Raw genomic sequence first — 21,241 nt, forward strand, 5'->3', positions numbered from 1 at the left:
TCAGGGGGTGGGGGGGTGGGGGGGTGGGAGGGGAGGGAGAGAGTCCGAACAATCTATCCACAGCCTCCTGTACCTCAGTGGATCTTCAGGCCTGCCAATGCTGCCCATGGAAGACAGCTTGTCTGCAGTAAACACATTTGGGGTGTTCCTTTTTCCAATATGCAAGCAGCTTTTTATTTCCCTACCCAAACCCTTAACTGACACGGGCCTTTAAGAACCTTGATGACAACACTTAATAGCAACAGAACACTCGAGAATCGGATCTCCTCACGCTTTCCCCGTCACTTCTCTCAGACCTGTCTCCCTCCCTTCCTCCTCCCCTCCCTTCCTCCCTCCCTCTCTCCCTCTTCTCTCTCTCACCTTTCTCTTTCTTTCTGCTTCCTAATGGAAAAACCTTTGCCCAAGCCCAGCTGGGACGCCCTTTTGATCAGAGTGAGGAACTGGCTGGCCCTCCCTGTGGCCCCACATTGCCCCCATAAACACCTGCCTGTCACCGTAGGTCTTTATAAAAACAACAAAAACAAAAACCACGTTGAGACGGAATTTTTTTAACTATCTTTCACCTTTTTAGGGACATAGAAATTGAAAAAGGGCCATCACTCATTCAAGGTTGTTACCATTTTAATGCTGCCAAATTCTGCCAAAACCCTCAACTTCCTCCCTCCTGATCCCGGCACTTTTTTCCTTGTTTCCAGAGGCATGGGGCGAGCATGGTATCTAGTCCCGCCATTTAAGAGCCACGCTGAGGATGCACTCCATCTGATCACCCCTGGTGTTCTTTTCCAGCCTTACGTTCACACAGGTCTAGTTGCTTTTAAGTAGGTTATTATTTGGGGGAAGTGGACAGAATGGGATTTTTCTCTCAGTGGAGACTGGGAGAGGCTGAATCCCCTCTTCCCCAGCCCCACCTGCTAGCCCCCAGGAATTCTGGAGAAAACAGGCCCTGTCGAGAGCCCGGCAGACAGGCTTTGAGGAGCGGTCGTCCACGTGCCAGTCTCCTGTTCCCCCAGCTCGCCCCCCGCCCCCGCTCCCGGCTCCCCAGGACACAGATGGGAAGGGGTTTCCAGGGACTCAGCCCAACTGTTTATGCAGGTTTGCAAGGAAAGAAATTCAAACACCACCACAACAGTAAGAAGAAAAGCAGTAAATGGATTCAAGCATCCTAAGCTTTGTTGACATTTTCTCTGTTACTAGGACTTCTTCATGGGTCTTACAGTTCTATGTTAGACCATGAAACATTTGCATACACATCGTCTTTAATGTCACTTTTATAACTTTTTTACGGTTCAGATATTCACCTATACGTCTGTACAGAAAAAAAAAGCTGCTATTTTTTTTGTCCTTTATCTTTGTGGATTTAATCTATGAAAACCTTCAGGTCTACCCTTCTTCCCTTTCTGCTCACTCCAAGAAACTTCTTATGCTTTGTACTAGCGTGCGTGACTTTCTTCCTCTCTTCCCAGTAACTGATACTTCTATAACATAATTTGCCATGAACTGTTTGATGCCTTTTTATAAATACACCCTCCCCTCCCCGCTCCCCCTGCCCGTTAGTTACGTTCTAACCCGGAGGCTCTGTGGGCACGAGGCTGGCGAGGGCAGCAGGTGGGCACCCCTGGGGGGCAGGCCCTGGCATGCCGGCACCCCACTCCTCAGCCTGCTCTCACACAGCGCTGGAGTCTGGCACAGTGCAAGACATGATACAAACTCAGGTCAGAAAAAAAGGTTAAATATTTCGCACATCCTTGTTCAGTGTTTATAGTCACCCTTGTTGGAAAGTCTCACCTCCTCTTTCCCTCACCTTGTTTTGGTTGTGACACACATATATCTATTTTTTTAATTCTTGGGTACAACAGCAGTTTTAACTGCAGAAACTAGGCATTTGGATTACTATTTTTTTTAACGGATATTTAATCCTTCCATCCCATGAGAAACAGCTGCTGAGTCCCAGGGTGCAGCGGAGTGGGGTCCAGTGGGCCCCTCTGTGGCTCCCGCCACCACCCTCCAGACCGACCTACCTGTCTTTAGAACCCGAAAATCCCCAGGCACCTCCTGGTGCTGGCGGGGAGGGGGCCGCAGGGGCAGCCTCTTCGGGGCAGCGGCAAGCCCCCCGCCAGGTCTGCCGGCCCGAGGGCCCCGGTCGGGGCGAGCACCGCTGCGGTGGCCGGGGAGCCCCGTACTCGCTCCCAGGGGACCAGAGCCCTGGCGCTGGCTCGCTTTTCCTTGGCCAGGAATCCAAGTCCTCGGGGCCCGGGGGTCTTGTTTTGTTTAGTTTTTAGCACTTCTCACCAGAGTGATGACAGCACACGAGTTGCTTCTGGGATGGAAATGTTTAAATTATGAGTAAGAACAAAGCTCAAAGATGATGATTGCTAGTTGTGACTGGAGATTAAAGACGAGAAAGCAAGTGCGTAGTGCTTTTCTGCTTGTCGGGAGCTTCAGTCCTACGATTTTCTCAAGCCTCTGTCCCATAGTTTTTTCCCTTAAAAAAAAAAAAAATGAGAAAAAAGAAAAAAATTAAGGTATTATATGTAGGAGTTTTAATTTATTTTGTGATACCAGTTTCAATCACTGTAGAGAAGCCCCATTATGAATTTAAATACTGAGAAAAGGGTTTTGTGTGTGTGTGTGTGTGTCTGTGTGTGTGTGTGTGTAAGACAGGACAGTTTTTGGGTTTTTTTGCTTTTGTTGGTTTGTTTTGGTTTTGGTTTTCAAACATTTATCTACCTCACTCTTATTTTTTATGTGTGTATATATACACAAGAATACATCTCACATTTCTCAGCACCTGACAACATGCCGTCGATACTGGTAACCTCATCCATCCCACAGGCCGCACGCGCCAGGCGAGGCAGGGAGAGGCCAGGCTGTGTCCGGGCTCGAAGCAACACTAATACCCCTCTCCACTCACGTCAGACAGCTTGCCTTTTTCTGAGATGTCTCGTTTTGTGTTGCTTTCGTTCCTCTCCTAACTTGGTTTCCTAAGAGGTCCTGAGGTGTTAGGATTTCCTTCCTCCCGGCCCGGGGCGCCCGCACTCTGCTGGGAGGCCGCTCGGCTGCCCCCCGGGCTGGCTGGCTTTGAAAGGGACTCCGTGCAGCCTGAAGGACAGACTCTGTCATTGGAAGAGCACTTGTTTCCTAGGCTGGGAGGACAGGAAGGACCGGGGGGGGGGGGGCAGGCCGTCAGTCTCTGGGTTAGAGTCCCACCTGGAAAGGTGTGATGTTTGGGTGTGAGCCGCTGCTCCAGCCTCCTCCGTTGGCCAGGCCTGCCCGAGGTGGGATTGCGCTGTCGCTGCGCTGGGTCAAGTTCAGTGGTGCAGCCACGTCAGCGCTTTTGAGAGCTCGGTCTGCCAGGCCTCCTGAGGGGGAACGCAGAGGTTCCTGACCTGCAGTCCCATTCAGGTTGTACAGAGGAGACAAGTGCCCCCCCCCCCCCCCCGCCCAGACTGTTTCTCAGCTTCACCCTCATCTCCTCCTCCCCCAGGGGAAAACAGAGACCAAACCTTTGGGCTGGAAAAGGCCGGTGGAGGGCGCCCAGCCTCTTTCCAGGGTGGTGTGTCTCCCACCAGGGCCGCGCCCCCATCCCACCCTCCCGCTGCTCACAGGGGTGGAGGGCTCATAGCCCGACTCCAGCAGCTGCTCCCCCAGGCCCTGGTGACCCCATCTGGGAAAGGTGCTGGGGGTCTGCCCAAAGTGGGCATGGCTCCTTTCAGTTTCAGCACCGCGGTTAAGCTCAGGAGCGCGCTTCCTCCTGCGAGAACACTACCCTCTTTTCCCAAGGCCCCTGGCACCTTAAGGTCACTGAGAAATACTGTTGGATCAGGGTTTTCTTCTTCCACACTGTAGGTGACCCCTTGGAATAGTGGCCGCTCCTCTTTTGCACATACCTACCGGTTTCCGCAACTGGATTTCTACAGATCATTCAGCTGGTTATAAGGGTTTTGTTTAAACTGTCCGAGTTGTTGGTGTCCCTTTGTTTTTGTTTTATGTAGGTGGATTTTCTTTAAGTAGAAAGAAAACACTAATAGTGTAGTGCCCATCCTAACAAATGCTTCAGAAACACTGAAAGAAAAGAAAATTTTGCTTGTGTGATGGTGCAGTCATTTTACTGGACCAAACCACCCACCTTGACTATCCTAAGGCATCATCTATCCACAGTTCTAGCCTAATTTTGTGCTGATTTTCCCACCTCTTCTTGATTTTTTCTCTTTTGTATGCTCCACATAATCTAATCAAGCTGAGTTGTGGCATTTTCCATGCAACCTCCTCCTGAAAGCAGCTCACACTGCTTGAAGTGACGGGAACCACTGAGGCACATCGTCCATGTGCGCATTAAAACACGAGCACACACGGCCCTTCCCTGAGGCAGCAGGAGCTGGTGCGTTCTGGAGACACTGTCGAACTTCAGCTGTGTGAGCCCCAGAGCACCCCAGCTCTCCTTCATGGGATCTCATGACGTTTGACACACAGTTGGAATGAGCTTCCTCCGCGGAAGACAGAAGACCGTGTTCGTGGCCAGCACTGGCCTCTCCTTCCAGCCTCTTTCTTAGGACTTGGGACAACATTTCGATGGGAGGAAACGTGGCTTGGTAAAATAGAAAAAAGTGCTTATTGTGGAACCACCCGACAGCAAAATGCTTGGCAGGAGGTGACGTGCTTTGGTTGGGATAACAGATTGACGAGCCAAGCACGATGCCAGACTCTAGGCCGGTTCGTTCCACCGAAGCCTCTCTGTGGGCGGCTCACCCCCATGGGCAGGTGGCTGTGCGTGATGCAGGCTGCTGTCATGGCAAGGTCACACGAGCTCAGATCAGTGAGGAGGCTAGGATGCTCGGTCCCAGGTCGCGGCTGTCACTGCTGGGTCCCCCTATGGTGGCCAGTGTCAAAGGCAACTCCTTTCCAAAACACAGGCACCCTCCAGTTGGCAGTAATGCTCCACAGCACGTCTTGGCCCATTCCAGCAGTCCCACTAATACATGTAAGGTTTGGGGTTTGTTCTTTTGTTACTGGTACTTCTGTGTTTGTCGGCTGTTTTTTTTTTTATTTCCTGGGCTAAGCAGCATTGGGAGATACGGACCAGATCCACCCCGTAAGCACCAGTGATGAAAGCCAACCTTTCTTACTCCCCTCTGACTAGTCGGTGGTACAAAGGAGAATTTCAAGAGAGGATGTTGTCTAGACTGAACCTCTGTTGCCAGAGATGCTGAAGATACAGACCTTGGACAGGCCAGAGGGTTTCATTTCGGGCCTCCAGCTTAGCTGACTCGTTCATCACTTAGAGAAAAAGCAGACTGGACACTCCTTGACGGTGGGATGATGAGACAGTAGGAAACCACTGTAACCGGGTCATGACGGGAGGCCGAGCAAAGACTGGTGAGCAGAAGGGGAACGGGGCTGGGAAGAAGTGTGGGCCATGTTTTGAACCTGATGGTTTCTGAAGGTATCAGACCACATCAAGGCTCAACAGTCATCCGTGGGCATTTGGTTTCGACCAAGAAACCGAACATCCTCCTTTGGACACTGTTGTCACAGAGTTCAGTGAAATCGGTCAAGAACACGAACTGCACCGCACCCGTCAGTTGTCAGTTCTGGGGCATGACTTTAGGGTTTTGTTTTATTTTGTTTATGCAAGAACATAATGATCACTCATCTGTATGTCCACGTTTGTGTGTGTCCACATCTTTCTGGTAAACATTGTTCTAATTAGTCACTCATTAGCGTTTTCAATAGGGCTGTTAAGTCCAGTAGATTACGGGTAGTCAGTTGACGAAGATCTGGTTTACAAGAACTAATTAAATGTTTCATTGCATTTTTGTAAGAACATAGAATAATTTTATAAAATGTTTGTAGTTTATAATTGCCGAAAATAATTTAAGACACTTTTTTTCTGTGTGTGCAAATGTGTGTTTGTGATCCATTTTTTTTAGGACACCTGTTTCCTAGCGAGCTTTACAATATGCCAAAAAAAAAGAAAAAAGAAGAAAAAAAAAGATTTTTCCCTGGCCCAGGCCGTGGTTCACCCTCTTCTCCCCCCAATGCTTTGTGCCCTAGTTTATAACAAAGGGAAGATGATTTAAGAAGTAGTTCTGTATCTTCAGTGTCGTGGTCTTCCAGAACCGTCTGGTTGGGAAGGGGCTCATCTTTGACTGGCCATTTCCCTTGGGAGAGTAGCTACTCTAACAGACTGAAGGAACCTCACTGGCCAAGGACACAGCCGCGGTGTGGCAGCCCAGTGGTGCCCGTGGTGCTGGGGAGCCTCCGGCGGGCTGGGCTGCTCGTCGCCGCTGTCGTGCGCTGCCTGGACAGGGAAGGCCTTGAGGGCACAGCTGATGGCTTCATAGTGAGCGCAGCACACAGACTTGTCACACGAACGATGATGATTCTGGCGCACACAGGCCGTTCGCTTACTTGCCTCAGGTCGTGATTCGCGCTTTGTTAGAACAAGGAAGAGACCCTATTTATTTTATTTAAGGCAGAACACCGAAGACACATTTTTCTAGTCCAAAACAAGTCCTTTTAAGTAAACACGACACACACACAAAAATGTGTTTCAGTTGGACTCTATTTCCTCTAGCTCCCAATGGATTACTGGCCATGTCTCTACTTCTCCACAGAATCTCCATCGGTAGAAACATCTGGATGTTTTGCACTACATGGGAGAAAGGTCCAGAAACAATTAGGTTTTTTTTTTGCGTGCAACTGTTCATTCAGATGTGTGGCGTTGCAGAGACACACCCACGGGTGGAATAGATGCTTGGCAAAGACACCTGTCTGCTTTCTAGCCGGTGAGGTTGAGGTGAGAGGTTTGCCAGAGTATGTCTACCTCTGGGACAAAAAAAAAAAAAGAATTAAACCAGAAGGCGCAATGGAATGGATGCATCGCAAATAATGCATTTTCTGAGTTTTCTTGTTTAAAAAAAAAAAAAGTTTTTTAAAAAAGTAAAAAAAAAAAGGTAATAACATGGCCAATTTGTTACATAAAATGACTTTCTGTGTATAAATTATTCCTAAAAATAAATTCCTCTGTTTATATAAAAAAAATCAGTAGATGAAAAAAATTTCAAAATGTTTTTGTATATTCTGTTGTAAGAATTTATTCCTGTTACTGCGATATACTCTGGATTCTTTACATTATGAGAAAAAAGAAAAAGAAACTTTGTCTATTTTGAATGGCTGAAGCTAAGGCAACTTTAGTTTCTCTTACTCTGCTTTTTTCTAGTAGTTAAAGTACTACATGGTTTAAGTTAAATAAAAGAATTCTGTATGCATTTTTGGTCTCTGATTTGGTTCCCCTCCCTTTCTGGAAGAACCACCACGCTTCTGAGGCAGGGAAGCCAGGCCACGTGTGGCATGTGTGCTCACACATGTCGCTCAGAGGTGTTCTGTGGAAAGGCTTTGCTTTGCTTTCTGACAGCTGAACCTTCCCACCATGCAAACTGCTGGTGAAGACAGGGCAGCTATTCTGCTTCTCACTCCATTAAATCAACTCGAAGAAAATTTGAATACATAAGATGCAGAAATCTGTACTTCATTTTTGACTGATCTGTAGACTTTTCCTGTATCTTCCACTGACAAAAGTCAGGCCGGGGCAGGTTTGCTATAGGTGACTCTGGGGCGAAGGGCTCACCGTTCACATTTCCCTGTCCTTGTTGGCACCTGGCAGCCAGCATACCTACCTGGGATGCGGGGCGGAACCAAGCAAGCGCACCCCGGACGTGGCTCCCGGGAGGTGTTCAGAATGTGACTTTCTAGCTGATGATCTTGGCCTGTCCCGGGGCCTCTACAATCCAGCCATCGTTTTATTGCCCAGGGAAATGGCCATAGTAAGAAATGTGAAATGTGAATATATGTTCAAAGGAAACAAGCTGTAAGTGTTCTGGAATCAGACCAGAGATGCACAGACATATCGGGAGGGCAAGCTGACCATTTCACTGAACTTTGATCACAGGAAACTCTACTCCTGGAACAAAGTCAGGCCACCGTATAAAGGGCTGAAGAGCAAGGTGTGGGCGGGGGAAGTAAATCAAAGGCCACGGTTATTTAAGATCTGGTGAGCCTCACAAATACTTGGACCTAAAAACAAAAGGCCTTTCTAAGGGAGAGGGCTCTCCTCTCGCAAGCTCTTGGTGTTGCCCCGGGGTTTGTGCTCACCATCGTCACGCGGTGGCTGGCGCTGGACCTCGACTGTCACTGGACGACTGACGACTCCGGGCAGGCTCAAGGCTCATTTTGGAGGCTCAGACGGGCGTGCGGGCGGCCGGTGGTGCGCCGCACTGGGCACCTGTCCTCCGCCGGAAGCTACAGCACTTTCTTCTCGGGATGGAGGTGCTGGGTGGTCGCAGAGGCCAGTGCGCGCCCCCCCCCCCCCCCTTCTCCCCCCGGGCCCGGGGGGGGGGGGGGGCCGGGGCCCGGGGGCCCCCCCCCCCCCCCCCCCGTGCCACTCCGAGACCACAGAGCCGGCCGGGCTGTGTCCGCCTCTGCCCTCACAGGTGCAGCCAGCAGCCGGGACTCAGGAAGGTGTGGGTTTGCCCCGCACACGCTCATCGCTGACCGACTCGCACATCCGTTCGCTCAGCGCGTGTTCACGGCTCTGCAAAGGAAGGGCTTTTGTTATAGATGAGCAAACACACAGACATGCCTGAGACCCCCCCCCCAACTATTAAGCGACCAACCCAGAGTTCAACCTGTTGACTCCGGCCCCCCGCGTGTCAGCCACAGGGAAACAGGCCCCAGTACGTGTGCACAGGGGACGGCAGGCCGCCTAGACCGGGAGGCGAACACCACAAGTCACGCAGGGAGAGATGATGGAGACGTTCATCAAGAGGGAGCTCAGGCCTCCTCACGGGATGACATCTAAAAGTGTGTAAAATGGGTATGGCTTGAAATAACCCTGAAGCAGGGTCCTGAGGCCCCCTGCCTGCCCCTGGCCTGAGACAGAAGCTCCAGTGGGGGAGGGGGACAGGGCTCTGGGCGGCAGCTGTTTGCCTTCAAATACAGAAGGATCTCTGCGTTAACAACCCTGCAGCCGGACCTAACATGTGGGCCATCCCACCCCACCTGGCTGGCTCTGATCAGCTCCAATGTGACTCTGATCTGTTTTATGTCAAATAAGCCAGTTTCCTTTGCAAAAGGGGTCCTGTAGAGTCTGTACCAAAGGCTCAAGTATGCTGGAGAGCTATTGATAAACCCAGCAAGGCCTGCCCGTTTCCTCTGTTATTAAGTTGCAAATGCTTTTCCTTCCTAGTGAAAGAATCTGGACACTAAGTAAACAATGCCCCCTATTTTTAAAATGTAATTAAGTGAAAGTGACAGCTGTGAGCACAACACCTTAACAAATTTCCCAGAGCTTAGCCACTGCCACCGTCAACCCCTTCCTCCGAAAACCAACGTATCTCCATGCATATTTGCCGCAGAAAACACGAGACAAGCAAAACCTGGCTTTGAGCAGCTTGGCACAGGAACCAGTGAGTGCTTGCCCAAAGGCAACATGATAGCTGAAAAGGGGAGATTCTGCTTCTACAAAGTAGCGATAACACCCAACATGGCAGAGAAGCCAAGCCCAGCTATGATCCTTTGCTTGAAGACCAAACACTACCACTAGGATTATAAAATAGGGAAACTGCCATGGAAAAGAGTATGGCGGACGCTCAGAACCTTGAACGTAGGAACACCTTATAATCCAGCAATTCCCCTTTTAGGTATAGAAACAAAACAACTGCAACTGGGGGCTTTGACCTATTTTTTTTGCACACCAGTGTACACAGTAGTAGTACTCATAATAACCAAAAGGTGGAAGCAACCCAGTGTCCATCAAAGGATGACTGGATAAACTAAATGTGGTCTACGCATACAATGAAATATTCCTCCGTCTAAAAAAACGAAATTCTGACACCCGCTACAACATGGATGAACCTCGAAGACATTATGCTCCGTGAACGAGAAAGCCAGTCACAAAAGGATTTTGTGATTCATTTATATGCGGTCCTTAGAGTAGTCAAGTTCAGAGATGGAGGGTGGAATGATGGTTGCCAAGGGCTAGGGGAAGGAGGCGGGGTGTTGTTTAATGGGGACAGAGTTTCAGTTTGGGATGTTGAGAAAGCTCTAGAGATAGACGGTGGTGATGACTGCACAACAAGTGAATGCCCACAAACACTGAAAAATGGTTAAAAGGGTAAATTTTATGTTATGTGTATTACACACAATTTTTAAAAAAGAGTAGAAAAATAAAAACCAAACACTAGAGACTCAGGGGTCAGAAGCTGCACGCAGCACCTGGATGCCTGAGGGTGGAGGCCAGGGAGGGGGTACCGAGCGGCCGCTCTGCCGGTTTCCCCCTGGTCATAGATCAACCCATCACAGGCAGCTCTGCCCAACAGGTCTGCGGTCTTAGCAATCTGGGCAGGATCCTACAGGCCCCTGCACGGTCTTTTTAAGAGAAAAAAAAAAAAATTACTAGGATTTCATTTTATTGTCATGAAAACCAAAACTGAAGCTAGTTAATCCCTTGTGAAATGTCTGCCTTTCAGAGTGTTCTTTCTTCTGACAATAAAATAACCCTTTGTGATTTCGTTGGGCTAATTCAGAGCTTTTTTCCCTCTGTGTAAACTGTTTTACAAGCCATTTTTTAAAAGTCTCTCAAAGCACAGTTGAACTCTGCACACAGGATTGAAACATTTAATTTTCTCCAAAGGAGCAGTCCCCCAATTGGTTCCCCCGGTCTGGAATCACGGCGGTTGAGTTTTCTGCGAACGAGGCTTTGAGCTCAGGCTTTCTCAGCTCTTCCAGCATGTCCTGGATGATGACTTGCAGGGCTTTTCCCAGCAGCCTGGCTGGGAGCCAACGGGATAATGGAGGCACGTGGATGAGTGCCGCGGACCCATTTCCATGATGCAAAGACAGGTAGTAGGTGTAATCGCAGACATATCTGCAACCACATGAAATGCCGTGTTACTACTCCCTGGAAGAGCCTCTAACCCCAGGGAAATGGAAGCAAAAGGGATAATGCAGCATCCCCAAAGCATGAGGAAGTTGGACTGCCACCCAGGGAGATTGAGGTTTTGTTCTTCTGCCTCAGAAAGAAGAGTTGCTGGGAATGAACCGGGGAGGGACTGATTCTTGGTCTCACGGTCCCACAATCAGCAAGCAGCAGAGCCTGGAAAGGGACCAGATTTTCAAGCAACTAGTCCAAAACACCTTTACACCCCAAACCCCTCTCATTCATGTCTACTGAGTCACTTGTTCATTCCTTCTTGGGGGGGGGGGGGGGAGAAACTACCTACTGGCGGTCAGAGTTTGGAAGAACCAAGGTAAATTCATCTCTATGTGGGGCTACATCGGAATAGTTAACTCACAACTTGGGCCGCAATAAAGAAAAACAAAGCATCCACAAAACGTTAGTGGCTCTCAAAACATGCCTTCCCATCTCTTCTCCTCTATCCACGCACCAAGGGCCGGGTGGGGGTGGGGTGGGGGGCGGGGGCGACATCTTGGTGGTCTACAGGAGCCGCCCAGGGGTGCCACGGCGTGAGCAAGTGCCCAGTCGGACCGCAGAGGATGGCCTCCCGGTGCAGAAGGGGGGCATGTGGGGAGAGACCCTGGTCGGAGGAGGCGCTGCGGTCGTTCCCCCGCCTCTACCCCCGACACCCGCGGGATGTACCTGCCCGCATCTCGAGAAAAGGTCACCTCCACGCCCTCCACGGCCACGCGCTCGCTCACCGCCCTCATGCTGACCTCCGACGCAATCACTTCCGGGCCATCCGGAAGGCACTCGCCGCGCGCCGGCCGGAAGCCCCGGATGTCCGCGTCCCGATAGCCCCGGTTCTTGGCGCACTGCTCCAGAACGATGGCCTTGGCGGAGGCGTCCAGTCCGATGTGCACAGCGAGCTGCGTCCGCACACGCGGCGGCCGAGAGATTAGGGAAACTGAGGCCTGCTCGGCTCCCCGGATGTGGCTGAAGGGCCAAGCCCAGCGCGAGCACAGGGTGCAAAGCATCGCAAAGCCCAGATCTGGCACGCAACCTCCGGGCTTCCCCGCTAACCTCCCCTAATGAATGTGCGGGAATGAAAAACAACTGGATAGAAACCCATGTGGCATTTAATTTAACTAGTTTTATAAGGGCAGATATTCTTGCGGGGTAATGTATTCCCCTTCTTTTCCCTGGGGGGGTCCCCTGGTAGCTAAGACTAGCACGGGAGCAGCTTAGCATTTCTGGGGAATCTTCCCTCTCTTGTATGAAACTAATAAAGGAAGTTAGTAACAATGTGATAAAATATTGTTAGGATTTTTTTGAGCTGATTGTTTTTCCTCTTTGAAAAACTAGCCGTGGAGCATATTATCAAAACCCCTGGGACAGTTGTCTTAGTGGCATGGTGGTGTGTGTTGTGTTAATCTCATCATCTGGTCTTCCTAGTTTTTGGACATTTGTACCAGTTTTTTATATAATGACTCTGTTCAGATAAAAAAAAGGCTGGGTGTGATGAAGATGGGACCTCTCCAGACGGGCTACCTGCCAACCGCCCTGACAGGCCCAAAAGGTCCTTTCTCGCTTCACCTCACAGGCAACCTGCCCTGCAGGGCCATGGCTGGGACCTAACCCAAGGGCCTATCCGTTGGGTGGAAACTATCTCTGAGTCCTGGCGAGGAATAAAGATTCCATTTATTTTCCTCCTTCTCTCTCTCCGGAATCTTCTTCCAAGATCCACTCTGTGTTTCAGCTTAAACTTTTACAAACAGACCCAGAACCTTAGAAGATTGGCTGGGACCTTACCGGTGGGACACGGGACCAGGGTGCACCTCAGCCATCAACCCTAGAACCAGGGTCCGGGGGTCCACAGGGTCCGGGGGTCCACCTCGTCATCTTCCCCCCCCCCCCCCCCCGTCCCTTCACTGCCTCCCCAGCCATCATTTACTTGCGGTTGAAGGTCTTCCCAAATTCTGGTGACCCTCTGCTTCACCTCCCTGTAATCTACAGGTAGCTGAAGAATCCGCAGCTCCACCTCTATGTCACTGTTCAGGCCCAGCTTGGACAGCTCCTGCAGAAAGAAGCAGGTAGACTCCCCTTTCTTGATGGAGGACGGGGGGAGTCCCCGAAAAGCTAACACTTGGGTCACTCACTCTTTTGCCAGGGCCCTTCTGTGGGCCTGGACCCTGCCCTCAAGGAACTCACATGATGGTGAGGGGCCAGCAGGAGAGTCACAGTTCCTGCCCCTCATGGCCCCAAACGCTTCTCCCATTGGGATGTGGGGACCCCGGTGGCATATCTGAGCCAGGCTGCTGATTAGAACATAGTCCCCAGAAGGGATACAGGGCAGATGTAGAGCACAGATGGGAGCGAGCCAGATGAAGAAGCTAAGGAAGGGCGTGCCAGACAGAGGGGCTTCAGAGGCCCGGGGGAGCATGAGCGCCTGAGCCTTCGGGAAACATGGTGTGACTTGGCGCTGGGCAGTGGGTGTGGGGCAGGGGAAGCCTTCTTCCGGGTGTCCTGCACCTCCAAGGACAGGATGTTTAGCACCCCTGGACTCTGAGCTGAGCATTAACTGCCTGTAGCACCCCCCAGGCATTTTAACAAGTAACCCACCACCACCAATGGTGTATCAGGGGGCACTGCATGTGGGTAAGGGTGGGAACAGAAGCTAGAAAAGTCTGTGGAAGCCCGACTGAGGGCTCAGCTAGAGGTTGGACTTTAGTTAAAGCAAAAGGGAGCCATCAAAGGATTGTGCGCAAGGAGCTAATGGGTCAGAGCTGCCTCCTGAGAGAATGGAGGTAGAAGTGGGCTGGGGGCTATCACGAGGTTGACTTTGGACATGCTGAGTTTGAAGGGGAGGGACCTGGTTCCTTGGCTCTGTGTGTCTGGAGCTCACAGAGAGGATTATGGGAAGACAGTGGCATGTCAGGGCTGAAAAACATGGGTTTAGGTGAGATCCAGACAGAGTGGTGGAGGAGGGGGTAGGCGGAGAGAGGAAAGAAGGGCTGTGGAGAAAACCCAAGGTCAGGGAGCACCCTCCTTCACAGGTGGGAGTTTGGAAGGAAGAAAGCCAGGGAGTGAGATCTTAGGCCTGTGCTATTCCCTGTTGGAAAACGTTAAATCGGGAACCTAGAGGCCAAGTCCTTTTCCTGCTCTGGGAGCTGTGCTGGTCACCAGGATGGTTTTGGATTAGCACCTCTCTTTTTCCTGCCTCCCTCCACTGGCAATTTAGGACCTCCAAGAGCATGCATCCTGGGATGGAAGTTGCGGTTGGGCTTGTCAGACCTGCCCAAAAGTCATAGAGGGGACAACCCAGGGCCCTGCCCTGGGCTTCAGAGGAGACAGGTGGGATGATGGGCCCCAGTGCAGGTCAGTCTCTGCTGCTCTGATGGAGGAGGGCACTCCTGGCTGACTTTTGGTGTCTCAGGTCTGTCCTTTGGCCATCCTGAGGGCCTCGGCTCTGCCCACTGGACACCCGCTCAGAAGCCCAGTTCCCCCGCCCGGCTCAAGCTTTGTCCTCTTCCAAAAGAAAGTGCCAACATCACATCTGCATTTGGGGCCTGAAGGGGAGAATTCATTTGCCTGACTCTGGGGGTGGGAGGCGGGGGGAAGGAGGGCCAGGTCACGTGGGGCGGGGGCCTGGAGGCGGAGCTTCCAGGTGGACATTCCAAGGGCCAGACAGACCAAGGGGGTTCCAACTCCTGTGATCCCCCCCCCACCTGAGCTTTTTCTTGCCACCCCACGCCAAGCCAGTTGAGAGGAGAGGAGAGAGGAAGCAAGCCCCTGGACATCTCACGGGTCTCCCAGCTGCTGCCGGGGTCCCCGGGGGCCGGCTTTGGGGAGCTCCCTTGCATGACTTTCCTGTGGCTGTCGTAACAAAATGGGTGGCTTAGCACCAAACTTTATCACCCAAGCCTGTAGGAAAGAAGTCCCAAATCCAGGGGTCGGCAGGGCCGTGCTCCCTCTGAACCTGTAGGAGGAGGACCCCACCTGCTTCTTCCAGCTTCGGGGAGCCCTGGGCAGCTCTGGGCCTCCCCAGTGTCCCTTCATGGTCTTCCCTCGGAGTCCAGGTCCCCCCGTTTTATAAAGACGCTCAGCCCCTGACCCCATCTGAGGCCGTGATGATGGCATCACCCTGGCCAAAGCAGAAAGTGCCGGGAAGCCGAACTGTCACCCTCCTGGGAATCCCCAGAGCTGGTGTGGGATGGACGGCGTTCGACATTCGACTCGACACCTCTGGGTTTTTTTCTTTATCTGGAAAACGATGCCCAGGAGATTAAAGCATCCCGCTTCTGCTCATCACATGTTGCCTTTCAAGCAGCCCATCCGATGCCCAGGCGCACCTGACTGCAGGCTGGTGTACGCACGCCCCCTGTGGGGTCCAGTGGAAGTCGGTGGCCAGGGCCCAGCTCCACGGCTGGCCCCGTGGAAACCACAGCACAGGACACAGGGACACGGACTCCGCGTGGAATAAATACAGGTGTCACGTGCTGCATCCCATCAGCTCAGGCCGTTTGTTGCCACCCAGGCCATGAAGAAAAACTTCTAGTGTCTAGAGACCTTTGGATATGAGAGTTGCACGTAAGGGATTGTGGACCCGTGTCAAACTTGAACTGGTTCAGGTGGTGCCTTCAGTGTCTTCCTGGCGTATGTTCTCTAACTAGAATGTCACCCTCTTCCTCTTTCTCCCCACTGTCGTCCTGACAAGGGAAGAGCCTGCCGCTTGGCGGGTCTGCCCTGTCACCAGGGACTCTTCTCAAGTGCAGAGCCTCCCCTGGGAGGAGGTGACCCCTGCCAGCTACACTGTACGGCTGGGAGTACGGAGGCCTGCCGGGTCCCCTGGAGCCCTTCGAGCTGGGGGAGGGGTGGGGGGTGGACGACAACTAAAGCCGACAGAGGACAGAGGACAGACGGGAGAGCAGCTCTACCTCCACAGGCTGCCGGCCTTGCCTGGGCCCTGGCCAAGCCGCCTCGGTGACCCTGGGAAGTCTGCGGCCACCCCGAGGTCACCAGGACAGGTGGGGGACGGTGGAAGTCTAAGAGCGTCCTGTGGACTGAAATGTGTGTCCCCCCCCCCCACATTCATAGGCTGAGGCCCTACACCCCAGTGTGATGGTATTAGCAGACGGGGCTCTTGGGAGGTGATAGATGAGGCCAGGAGGACGGGGGCCCCTGGATGGGATTGGTGTCCTGATAAGAGAGGAAGAGACACCAGAGCCTGCCTTTCTCTGCCACGTGGGGACACAGCCAGAAGGTGGCCATCTGCCAGCCAGGTGGAGGGTTCTCACCAGAAACCGAATCTGCCAGCACCTTGATCTCAGACTTCCCAGCCTCCAGAACTGTGAGAAATAAATGTCTGTTGTTTAAACCACCCAGGCTATGAAATTTTGTTATGGCAGCTTGAGCTGACTGATACACGGGGCTTCCTGTCAGTAATGAGGTAGGGCCTAGCTGAGTCTCAGATACATGCCCACTCAGCCATCCAGCTCATGAAGCTTGAAAGGGCCCCACACAGCCTGGGACTGCAGTCAGAAGCTGACCTGGGATACCGAGGAAACTTTTCTAACTTAAAATCATCAAGAGAGTCTCCAAGGCACTGCTTCACATGGACAGTCCGCTCGCTCTCTCATTCTTTCTCTCTCTCTCTCTCTCTCTCACACACACACACACACACACACACACACGCACACTTGGTGTCCTGGCCCACCTACCCAGTGCCCATGGCAGACAAAGGCATTTTATAAAAAAGAAGCCAAGCTGGTGCTCATCACCAGCCTCAGCCTAGAACGAGGAGGGCACAGGGCAGAAGGGGGACACAGATAGAGCCAGACCCCAACTACAAAGCCACAGGGAAAGGCATGGGGTCAGGAAGACGCTGGTTTGAGACCTGGCTCTGCCCCCTTCCACTGGGCATGTTACTTAGCCGGGGTGCAACTCAGTTTTCTCATCTGTGAAATGGGGAGAGTGAAAAGTCGAAGGAGTTTTCAGAAATATTGAATGAGGGGATTCACAAAAAAGTGTCCAGCACAGTGCCTGGCATACAGTCAGGACTTTATATGAGGGATCACTGCTTATAAGTATTAATTATAATTGAGAAAGTCATGCAAGGATTTATTTATTCTACTAAAGTGACATTTAGTAGAATTTGATGAGCCTGGGGCCTGTCAGAAGCAGTGAGTCAAACATTTTGCATAAGCAGAAGGCAGGCCTTCTCTCTGCCGAGAGAGGCTGGTTGTTTTAGCAGAGAGTGTAGGTTCTGTGCAAGCCTGGAGGGAGCCAGGGGTTTGTGCTTCCTGGACTGGCACACTTGCCTAGCTAGAAGTGCCCAGTGTTTTATGCTCAAGGAGGGGAGAAACAGAGCTGGGCACAACCACGCTTACCACGGCAGAATCCCGGGTGCTGTGCCAGCCAGAGGAACGACAAGGCCCAGCAGAACGCGGAGTGCCCAGGCAGGGCCCATAATCCCTCAAGAAAGCCTGAACCTCACCAGGTGCAAAGGTCCTGGGGAAGCAGGGAGCCTTCCTTCTGCCTCCTTCTCCCACGTCTTCCTGTCTCCACGTTGCCTGAAATCCAGTCACCAGGAACTCATGGCAGTTTAACAAAGGGAACCAAAGGGAGGGAAAAAGACACCAGTTGCTCTCTGAATTTTTTCAAATCCACCGAGGCTGGAGCACCAACTGGTGTTGTAAAAACAGTTGCTGTTTTTCCAAAATGTGATTGTTTCCCCTATCAGCTGAGAGTTCAGGGCTAGTACCAGCAAGCAAGGATGCGTCTCTTCATTCACTCAAGCAAAACTCCAGGAGCCTGCAGCGCTGTCCTCTGCTCCGGGCTTGGCATGTCCTGGCAGGTCACATTCTTAGAGGACACACAGACTAGAAATGGGAGGTGATGACAGGATCCTGGCAGGAAGGAAGGGCTGGGTTGGGCCCCCCTGGGCTCCAGAAGCTGGCGGGGGCAGGGGAGCGGGCGGTAAGAGAGAAGGAGCTCAAACCCTGCCTCTTCCACTCCCAATTGTGTGAGTTTGGGCAAGTCATCGAAACTTGGTGAGCCTCAGCTTCCCCATCGGTAAGCCACAGTAAAACGGGACCTCCTTCATATGGGTTGCTGTAAAGGTTAAGTTGTACACGTGGAGTTGCAGTCTGAGAGGGCTGCACGGAGGAGGGGGCTCTGACCAGGGCTTGAAGGATTAGCAGGATAGTGCCAGGGAAACCAAGAGTGAATCTTGGAGATGTGTGCAAACACTCCTCTCTCCCTTCCTCCTTCTCTCCCTCCCTTTACAATGAATTTATTGATATAGGGAAACCCATGAGAAGAAATAAGCTAAAAAAAAAACAACAAAAAAACAGGATCTCAGACTATTTCCTGTAGCCATTCATGGAAACGTACTGAAATGGGTATCCCTTGAAGGAAGAGTTAGGGTGATTCTTTTATTATTATTATTATTGTAATATAATTGACATCTGTAGGGGCAATTCTTGTCTTTTTTTTTTTTTTTAAAGATTTTATTTATTTATTTGACAGAGAGAGAGAGACAGGGAGAGAGAGAACACAAGCAGGGGGAGTGGGAGAGGGAGAAGCAGGCTTCCCGCTGAGCAGGGAGCCCAATGGGGGGCTCGATCCCAGGATCCTGGGACCATGATCTGTGCTGAAGGCAGACGCTTAACGACTGAGCCACCCAGGTGCCCCTTCTTGTCTCTTTTTATAGTCTTCTTAAGATTTTTACAATGGGTATGTATATACAATTTTTCGGGTTCTAAAATCTTTAAAAAAAAAAAAAAGTTCACTAATCAGACTAGCTGCTTCTGGACAATGCTTGCTGTGTAGGGTACTATGCCCGGCACCTCATCAGAACCCTCCTGATGAAGTGTTAACAATGCCCCCATTTTACAGATGACGAAACTGAGGCCCAGAGAGGATACGATTAAAAGAAGGGAAGAATTCCGGAAAGCAGCTACAAAGGAGATGTTAGCACAACAGTGGGGTCAACTGTTTAAGTAATTTGGGAAATCATTAGTGATTTGGGAAATCTTGGGATTCTTTTTAAAGGTCAGTCTCCGGGCACCAGGGTGGCTCAGTGGGTTAAGCAGTTAGGGTCTGCCTTCAGCTCAGGTCATGATCTCAGGGTCCTGGGATCGAGCCCCGAGTCAGGCTCCCTGCTCAGTGGGGAGCCTGCTTCTCCCTCTCCCTCTGCCCCTCCCCCATGCTCATACACTCTTTCTCTCCCTCTCTCTCAAATAAATAAATCTTTAAATATAAAAAAAGGTCACTCTCTTTCCCTTACCAATACCAAGTGCCCTTCTCCATATGTGACAACTGTCCTAGTGTTCTCCTCTAAGTTATTCCTCCACACTCGTGGGTCATGGTCTGAAAAAGCCAGTGATAAAAAACAGAGACCCCCATAATTCTCAAACCTCTGTCTGGAGCAGTTGTGTCCAAATATTTTGATCATGTACCCGTATTAATAAAAGATTTTAGTGTGCACACAGATGCGTGCGCGCACACACACACACACACTATCATTAGCTAATGTCTTTTTTTAAAATTTTGTTATTGTTATGTTAATCCCCATACATTACATCATTAGTTTTAGATGTAGTGTTCCATGATTCATTGTTTGTGCATAACACCCAGTGCTCCATGCAGAATGTGCCCTCGAAATACCCACCACCAGGCTAACCCATCCTCCCACCCCCCTCCCCTCTAGAACCCTCAGTTTGTTTTTCAGAGTCCATCGTCTCCCATGGTTCGTCTACCCCTCCGATTTCCCCCCCTTCATTCTTCCCCTCCTGCTACATTCTTTTTTTTTTTTCTTAACATATATTGCATTAGTTTCAGAGGTACAGATCTGAGATTCAACAGTCTTGCACAATTCACAGCGCTTACCAGAGCACATACCCTCCCCGGTGTCTATCACCCAGTCACCCCATCCCTCCCACCCCACCCCCCACTCCAGCAACCCTCAGTTTGTTTCCTGCGATTAAGAATTCCTCATATCAGTGAGGTCATATGATACATGTCTTTCTCTGTTTGACTTATTTCGCTCAGCATAATACCCTCCAGTTCCATCCACGTCGTTGCAAATGGCAAGATCTCATTCCTTTTGATGGCTGCCTAATATTCCATTGTATATATATACCACTTCTTCTTTATCCATTCATCTGTCGACGGACATCTTGGCTCTTTCCACAGTTTGGCTATTGTGGACATTGCTGCTATAAACATCGGGGTGCACGTACCCCTTCGGATCCCTACTTTTGTATCTTTGGGGTAAATACCCAGTAGTGCAATTGCTGGATCACATGGTAGCTCTATTTTCAACTTTTTGAGGAACCTCCATACTGTTTTCCAGAGTGGCTGCACCAGCTTGCATTCCCACCAACAGTGGAGGAGGGTTCCCCTTTCTCCGCATCCCCGCCAACATCTGTCGTTTCCTGACTTGTTAATTTTAGCCATTCTGACTGGTGTGAGGTGGTATCTCATTGAGGTTTTGATTTGGATTTCCCTGATGCCGAGCGATATTGAGCACTTTTTCATGTGTCTGTTGGCCATTTGGATGTCTTCTTTGGAAAAATGTCTGTTCATGTCTTCTGCCCATTTCTTGATTGGATTCTTTGTTCTTTGGGTGTGGAGTTTGATGAGTTCTTTATAGATTTTGGATACTAGCCCTTTATCTGATATGTCATTTGCAAATATGTTCTCCCATTCTGTCGGTTGTCTTTTGGTTTTGTTGACTGTTTCCTTTGCTTTGCAAACGCTTTTTATCTTGATGAAGTCCCAATAGTTCATTTTTGCCCTTGCTTCCCTTGCCTTTGGCGATGTTTCTAGGAAGAAGTTGCTGCGGCTGAGGTCGAAGAGGTTGCTGCCTGTGTTCTCCTTTAGGATTTGGATGGACTCCTGTCTCACATTGAGGTCTTTCAACCATTTGGAGTCTATTTTTGTGTGTGGTGGAAGGAAATGGTCCAGTTTCATTCTTCTGCATGTGGCTATCCAATTTTCCCAACACCATTTGTTGAAGAGACTGTCTTTGTTCCATTGGACATTCTTTCCTGCTTTGTCAAAGATGAGTTGACCATAGAGTTGAGGGTCCATTTCTGGGCTCTCTATTCTGTTCCATTGATCTATGTGTCTGTTTTTGTGCCATTACCATGCTGTCTTGATGATGACAGCTTTGTAATAGAGCTGGAAGTCCGGAATTGTGATGCCGCCGGCTTTGCTTTTCTTTTTCAACATTCCTCTGGCTATGCGGGGTCTTTTCTGGTTCCATACAAATTTTAGGAT

The 21,241-nt window shown here is 50.7% G+C and overlaps 2 protein-coding genes across 2 annotated transcripts in view; one reads left to right on the forward strand and one right to left on the reverse strand.

The window, feature by feature from the left end:
* Nucleotides 1–2,681, forward strand: part of IGF1R (insulin like growth factor 1 receptor) — a 299,888-nt gene extending 297,207 nt beyond the window's left edge. The window contains exon 22 of the mRNA XM_021680652.2: nucleotides 36–2,681. The gene's annotated coding sequence lies outside the window, so the exon portion shown is untranslated. The remainder of the gene's footprint in view (nucleotides 1–35) is intronic.
* Nucleotides 2,682–10,674: 7,993 nt separating this feature from the next.
* PGPEP1L (pyroglutamyl-peptidase I like) overlaps nucleotides 10,675–21,241 on the reverse strand; it is a 25,212-nt gene continuing 14,645 nt past the window's right edge. Inside the window, exons 2-4 of the mRNA XM_021680438.1 lie at nucleotides 12,909–13,061; nucleotides 11,657–11,883; nucleotides 10,675–10,924 (exon numbers count right to left, since the gene is read on the reverse strand). Of these exons, the coding sequence (XP_021536113.1) occupies nucleotides 10,675–10,924; nucleotides 11,657–11,883; nucleotides 12,909–13,061 (630 nt within the window). The remainder of the gene's footprint in view (nucleotides 10,925–11,656; nucleotides 11,884–12,908; nucleotides 13,062–21,241) is intronic.

This window comes from Neomonachus schauinslandi, chromosome 9 (genome assembly GCF_002201575.2).
Source record: "Neomonachus schauinslandi chromosome 9, ASM220157v2, whole genome shotgun sequence".
Taxonomy (NCBI): domain Eukaryota; kingdom Metazoa; phylum Chordata; class Mammalia; order Carnivora; family Phocidae; genus Neomonachus; species Neomonachus schauinslandi.